A 7,836-nucleotide genomic window follows, 5' to 3' on the forward strand; every position below is an offset into this window, starting at 1 on the left:
GGGGGGGCTGGGGTTGTGGCTCAGAGGTAGAGCACTCGCCTACCATGCGTGAAACTCTGGGTTCAATCCAGAGTTCAATATAAGATAAAGATATTGTGTCCACCTATAACTAAAAAATAAATATTAAAAAGAATGACCAAATATTAAATATTAGCAATGTTATTTCTGAGAAGTGGGATTTTGTTTTTTTTCTTTTTCTTTCTTTCTTTTTTTTTTTTTGGTATTATATGAATTTTTTTACAATGGGCATGTTACTATTTTAACAGAAACAATAAAACCATTCTAAAGAAAGAGGAGGTAGAGACTTCCTTTTGGAAGATAGAATGCAGTTTGAAAAGCTGCTTAACAATCCTTCACTTCAACATGCATGGGTGGGCTTGTGGAGGAAGCCAGGGGAGGTGAAAATGAATAGGTGGCAGCTTCCAAGATGACTAATAAATAATAGCTGCTAATCTTGTGTGGGTGTTCCCTCTGCACTAGGTACTGGCCACATGCTTTATATTCATCACCACCTTCCTTGAATAACTTTACTAAGTAGTGCTTCTCAGGACCTCCACTTAAGTTCTGAAGGTTGAACACACAATGCTCTTGAGACATGTGTCCACTGTTGCCCAGGTGACACCCTCTGGAATTGCATGGTAGACAAATTGTACAACTGTGTATAGTGATCTTGGCATCACTATACCCCCTCCATTTTTTTTTTCAGATGAGGAAAACTGAAACTCATAGAAGAAACTTGACCCAGATCACAAACTTAGGAAGTAGCAAAGCCAGGACTCAAAGTCTGGCTTATCTGACATCAAAGACAAATCTGACAATGGAGACCAGTGGCCTCTAATACACAGACCAACTGTCCCTGGGGGTAGAGAATGAGGGAGGGATAGAAGGAGGTAGCAGGAAGCAGTGGTAGCAGCAAGCACTCCTATGTATTTTGGGGGAGGGATTTTAATATGGACTCATATAAAGATGGAATTCCAACTAATCAATAATAGAGGTATAATTCTGACAATGACAGTTTTCATAGACAAACATGGAAAATGGCTTTGGGGCATGACTTGAGTGCATACCATCTTGCTTCTATTCTTGACAAGACTGACTCCTAATATTTTCTCTGGTAGCCTCTGCTCCTACCACCAGTCATCTGGTATCCATCCCTTCAAGGGCATGTTCAGGCAAAATTACCTTCTTAAACCACCTTTAGTTCAATTCTTTGGCACCAAAAATCTTAAGAAAAAAATTTCATTTCTGGTTCCCCCAAATTATCAATTGTCATAATGCAAACTTAGTAGCACTTAGCATGGCAATATGAAAATGTAGTGTTCCTAATACTATCTGCAGACAATTGAAACAGTTATTTTATAAAATGACAATGTTAAAGTGCTCTCTGATAACTCAAACATGGAAGACACAGTCCTTCAGTGCTCTCCATTTTATCTGTCATGAATTCAGGGAACATTTAATGAAACTGATCACTAATGCAGATGTAAACTGCTCTCTCCCAAGTGAGGTCTTCGGTAATGGTAGGGGGCTAGGGCTCTGTGTTTTCTTCCCTGACATGCTGGGAAGATAGTAAATCTTCAACTCAGCTCCATCTCACCAGAGGTCCCTCCCTAAAATATCAAATGCTACCTATGGACCAAAACTTCATCCATATGTTAATATGAATTATTTTTGTCCCTATAAAAGACAAAGGCTAGCTGAGACCATTCAAGGAACAGGAGGTTTGGGGCTAAGAAGGTGATTTTTAAATTTTTTTAAATTTCTTTTTCTTTTCTTTTTTTTTTTCTTTTTTTTGTTTTAATGGATTAGAAGATCTTTGTTTGGGTGGGACATCTTTTCTACCCAAAGGAGAAGAACTAGGCAATCTGGGTGCCAAGTAGATTCAAAACTTGGATTAAAGGGAGCAAAGTGGATTCAAAACATGATAAAGAAGAGGACATTTTATCAATTTTGCCTAACCACAGACAGCATGGTGTATCCCTCCAAAATTAAAATCTGTTAGAAGTCCTTTGAATGAGTTAATATAATGCTAAAAATGTAAACATTTCCCCAATTTATTCTAATGTTCCCTTACACCAATTTGATGCTCTGGGTTTGGGCCAGAATTTTAAAAACTGATTTCTCTCCCATCAGGAAGAAAAAGAAAATGAAAAAGGAGATTCCTATACATACTACTACATCTACCAACGTTATTCAGAGAACTTTAGAACGTTTGTCAGCAAATGAATGCACAGAACTTATAGTATTTAAGATGTTATAAGGCTGTTGAACTCACATAGATTTCCATGTTGGCACTAGATGTGACTCAAGCATTATGAAGCTTTCTGGAGATATACACTTCATCAGGAATGAGTACCGGCAAATGGAGAAATCAATTCAAGACCTCTTGTCTGCCCTAGAAACTGTTTCCAAGAACTTGGATATGAAGGTAATTGGAAAGAGATGGGACTCATGCTATGTGTTACTGCCTGAAGTAAGCTCATCCATTATGTCGCATCAAAATGGCCAGAGAGGTGGTAATTTTTTAAAAAGAACTCTTTTCTTCCAAAATGAGTAATCTGACAGCTCATGCATACATACAGTCAGTCCAGTCAACAAATATTTAATGACTGCCACTTATATTCTAGTACTGCTGCTTGTTGTGAGCATAGACTGCCTGATTCCACTGTTAACATCGTTTGCTTATTTTCTGGCTTCCCCTCAAAGACTGGAGCCAGGGATTATAAACAGGCATTTCCCAAGGAAGCTATTATTATTAAAGATCCAACATTAACGTAAGTTGATCATGTTACATCCCTGTTTAAAACCCTTCAATAGTTTATGTCTCTTATAAAAAATACAAAAGTCCTTTGGCCTGAATTTTAAAGGCCATCTCTTCACAAGCCCCCGCTTAGTATCTGTACTTATTATCTGTGCTTTCTGACTCACTCTTAATACCAGGGGCACCAGCTACCTATAAGTAGTTACATGCTTATAGATTTGTCTGTGCCCATTATCGTTTCCTACTTAAACTGTAATAGCAGTGTTGATTTACTCTTTGACATGTGTGTTAGTCCAAAGCCTTTGAGAAGTCAATGCTGTAAAGGAATTAGATGAACAAGATGATTAGATGAACAAGAGATTAACTGAGGGGAAAATCTATGAGGAAAAGAGCTGTATGAGACTGGAAGAACCCTAGTCTGCAAGCAGTCTGGGTCCTGTGGGGTGGAGTGGGAACCAGGAAGAAGGTCTTTAGCTGCAATATCAAGAGGAGCGGTTCATCAAGTTCCTGGGAGCAGCCTGTGCAAAAGAATGTCTGGACACATGCTGATCTTTTTGGGTCTAGGCAGTCTAGGCCCTTGAACAAATTATGTTCCTTGCAGTAGATGTCATGTTAAACATGAAATAAACACTAGAATTATAAGAATATTTTTTATTCAAGGGGCTGGATTTTTATTTCTTTTCATATAATTTTCTTATTAATTTCTGGTTTTAGAGTAGTATAGTTAGACTAATGACCTATGTTTTTCCTTCCTTTTGGAATAATTTGAAATTTTCTTTATAGTCACACACATGCTTAGTTGCTGCAAATGCTCATAGGCACTGGGAAAGTGTTGGCTATTTGAAAGCTACATAGTTTGATAAATAAATATATTTAATAAAATTTATATTTTTCCTATCTTCCTACATCCTTATTAGTATTTTATTTATTTTCCCAGTAAAGAAACAAAAAAGGCATTAAAAATCACTATTATATGACATGTTAGTTTATCCTAAAAAGTTGTTGCTTTCCAATTCAGTATATAGAATAAAAAAGGTCCAAAGTTCTTTATTTTTTCACTGAGGATTTTGCCCTTTAGCTATAAAAATTGGCATCTCTGTCCCACTTTCTAACATATTTTGTCTTGAATAATATTTTATCTAACATTATGACTGCTCTGCCTGTTTTCCCTTTTCTTTCCCAGATATATATTAGCCTGTTATTTTATTTTCAACATTTCTGCTTTCATCCTGTTAAAAGTAAACAATCATTCGGGTGCTATTGTTTGCCCACGAAATATGTATCTCTTCAAACTCTTACATTATCCACCTCCCTTTTTTTTTTTTTTGCTAAGAGAACACTGATTACATCAAATGCCCACCTTCTTCAGGAGTTGAAGTTTGCTTGTACGACGTCAATGCTGTTTCATTCTCCTTGACAGCGATTAGTTCAGACACAATCACTGTGCTGCAATTCTGCATCTATTTTTTAATCCAGTTCTTGTACCTAAAGGATTTCTCTAATGCTTCTAGCAATATGAAAGGCGTCCTATTCATAAATTTCAGAACAGAACCTTTTCCCCCCCGCTATCTTTATATGCCCTAAGTCATTTCACTTGTGATTCTTTTATGGTCATGTCAGAATACTAGCTGGAGATCAAAGGGCCTGAATTTGGTCAGTCATGTGTTTTCCTCAGAGCACAACTGTGTATTTAAACATTATTCACTAAATATTTGTTGACTATTTATAACCAGTCACCTAATATGCCCTGAGGATATAGTGGTGAAAGGATATAATTGCTTACATTGTAACCAGAAAGACAGAAAGTAAAAAAAAAAAAAAAAGTGTGTCAAATTAATAAATAAACTAATGTCAAGAGTGTGTTTTTAATATCATTATTTAGCCAATTATATAAAAGAATATTATGCACAGCAAATGGAGCACTTCCCATTATTCTTTTCCTGAAAATAGTGTGACTATAACTGTGAATCATACTCATTTGAAAAAAGTAATTTTCAAATGCAAACATGCTTTCAGTTCAAGTCTATTTGCTGGCTCCTTTAGGAATAAAATATAATTCATGTAAGTGCTGGTGACTTTTCTCATACACAAAAAAGCTCCCTCTTGTACTTTCATTAGGTAATGCAGCTCTTAGGAAAGATAGAGTCTTCCACTTCTGAGCAAACCTCAAATTTAAAGATGATCCAGGGAGATTATCGCCATGAAATGAACCTTTTGGAATTCAAGTAAGTGAATGGAAGATTTTTAATTCTGTTAAGTGAATTCCAAAGAGTTTTGTCTACTAAAAGCATTGACATTAAATAAAAACCTATCCCAGGAATTTGAACCTGATTAAGAAATGAAGTAGCAAACCAAAGCAGACAATATTCCACCCTAAAGCAACTTATACAATAAGCATAAAAGAAGAAATATGATTATCAGTTTTGTCATACTTCTTTGTATAATATCTCAACATTCACTCTGACCTTCCCTATAGAGTAATTTTAACTTATGACCAATTTTATATTAAATGCCTCAATGTAAATCACTGCTGAATATAAATTGATTACCAAAGATTATCAGATACTTTTCAAAGCAATTTTGATTTGCAAGCTTTTCATTTAAGGTTTCTTCTAATATCCTCTACTTACTCCATTATATTGCCCATTTTTAAAACTAGTTTTTATCATGTCTTAAACTAAATTTTCCCCCTCTCAGCAGAGAAAGTAGTAAAATCTCTGAAGACGTTCAAATTACTCCCCTCCCCACTTGAGGCTGCCATTGTAGCTCAATGGTAGAGTGCTTGCCTAGCATGTGTGAGGCACTGGGTTTGACCCTCAGCACAAGACAGAAAGAGAGAGAGAGAGAGAGAGAGAGAGAGAGAGAGAGAGAGAGTGCAAGAGAGAGGGGGCGGGAATTGGAAAAACTTACTGGCCCCTCATTCTCAAATCTCCCTTACCACCATTGTCCAGGGGTTCTGGTGCAGGCAAAATAAAATTCTAGTCACTTGGATGATGGTACCTAAATGTCCTGATATGCTTGTTCTTTTTCCTTTGCTTCCCATATCTTGAGGATTTAATGCTTTGGTCAAATCCAGTATTCTGATTATACTCTGCTTTCTCCATTTCTCCCTATCTCCACTGTATTTTATTAAATCTAAGTGCCCTTCAATGATAAAACACACCATTGTTAAGACATGAAGCTAACAATTAAGCCATAGCACACCATCATTTTTAATATACTTGATTTTGGACATGTTATAAAATATGTGTGCCCTAAAAAATGATGAAAAACACTAGCTATCACTAAATGCATATAGGTAGATATCTTAAATAAACATACAATACCTACTTTCTTCACACTCTGAAAGCACTTTGTCTTTAATTCTAGCACAGTGAGAATTCCCAGTAAATACCTCTGTGATGTTTGACAAGATGCCTTTGGTTTGAAATTCAGACAAAGAAAAGTATCCAAAGGAAAAGTAGAAAAGTAAACTATTTATATATGTACAGTTCAAGAACTAATTTCCTAGGGAAGAGATGGAAGAGCTGGGACTTATAATCCAGAGTGGGAGACTGGAGACTGGACTTAAAAGAATAAAGAGTATTAACAAAAAAAAAAAAATTAAAATCAAAGAGGGAAAAGGGAAATGTTTGAGATGTAGGGTTGACTACTTCATTAATGATGAAGCTCATCTTCTCCATCTTCATTAATGTGGGAAACAGGCTTATAGATGAGTCACTCATCTACATAGTTAAATGTGAATCTGGACATTTTTACAATAGTGTGAATTTGAATCATTTATTCATTTTACATAATTAAGTCTTAAAATTTTGGCAGTATTTCAGTAGGTGATCATGAATCTATAATTCATAATTTTTTCTAGACAAATAGTTGTGAACTCTAGTAATTCACTTAGTTATAAGACTGACTCTCTTCTATTTAAATCTTCTCCACTTAAAAAAATATGGACTTACTCTGTAACAAAATTAATCTAAAATGAAAAGAAAAGGTCAACTTTTCGGCTCCATAATATAACCATTGCTAACAACAGGGATATAGCTTTCCATACTTTCCTCTTAGTTAATATGAACACATAACAGGAAAAAAAGACATGTACACTATATATATATGGAGAGAGAAGAGAGAGAGAGAGAGAGAGAGAGAGAGAGAGAGAGAGAGAGAATACAATTTTTTTGTTTATTTGTTTTGTTTTGCAGTACTGGGGATTGAACTCACATGGTTGGCAAATGCTCTACCACTGAATTATATCTCCACCCCAAGAGTATGGTTTTAAAAATAAATACTGGGATGAGTGGTAGAGCATTTGTTTAACATGTGTGAGTCCCTCCCTGGGTTTAATCCCCATCACAACAAAAAATAAATAAACAAAATAAAATAAATTCTATGTAAATTACTCAATTTTTCCATTTTATCTGCATACCTCTTGAGGACAGTGAATATTATTCAAACATTATTTTTCATAGCTGAGTATTATAATGTGCCATAATTCAACCATTTACCTTATTGCTGAATAGATTATTTCATCACAACCAAATAATGATTATGTGTCTATCTTTAGATATCCTTAGATTCTGGAGCTGTTATTTCTAAAGGCAAGATTCCTAGGTCAAATAATATATGTATTTATTAATTTTTTATAAACTTTTTTTCTTAAAATATTATAGTAATTTATATTTCTATCAGAAATATATGAAAATGCATTTATACACCTATACATTCTTACCAATACTAGATATGCTCTCTTTTTAGTATTTGTCAATTAAAAGATGAAAAATGGCATGTATTTCAATTTGCATTCCCTTCACTATTTTGCTTTTCTTTTCTGTGAACTGCCAATTCTTATCTCTTATCAAATTTTTGTATTGGGATTTTTTTTTTTTCAGAGTAGAAATTAGAAGTTTATTAAAGGACAGCAGAAAAGACTTCTCCCGGAGGAAGAAGGGGACCCAAGAGGTGGAATCCGTGGAAGGGATGTTGTCTCCCCTTTTTATAGTTCTTTCAGTGATGGAATGTAGGTGGGAAGGCCCGAGGGGTGGGACACAGGTGGGCCAAAGAAGTAATCTGGTCAGGAA

General features: G+C 35.2%; 1 protein-coding gene across 2 annotated transcripts in view; it reads left to right on the forward strand.

Moving 5' to 3' along the window:
- The window catches only part of Fam81b (family with sequence similarity 81 member B), a 65,604-nt gene that overhangs the window by 36,543 nt on the left and 21,225 nt on the right, over positions 1–7,836 (forward strand). For both annotated transcript variants that reach the window (XM_048811450.1, XM_048811451.1), the window contains 2 exons: positions 2,299–2,428; positions 4,880–4,986. In XM_048811450.1, coding sequence (XP_048667407.1) covers positions 2,299–2,428; positions 4,880–4,986 — 237 coding nt within the window. The remainder of the gene's footprint in view (positions 1–2,298; positions 2,429–4,879; positions 4,987–7,836) is intronic.

This window comes from Marmota marmota, unplaced genomic scaffold (genome assembly GCF_001458135.2).
Source record: "Marmota marmota marmota unplaced genomic scaffold, marMar, whole genome shotgun sequence".
NCBI classification, from domain to species: Eukaryota; Metazoa; Chordata; class Mammalia; order Rodentia; family Sciuridae; genus Marmota; species Marmota marmota.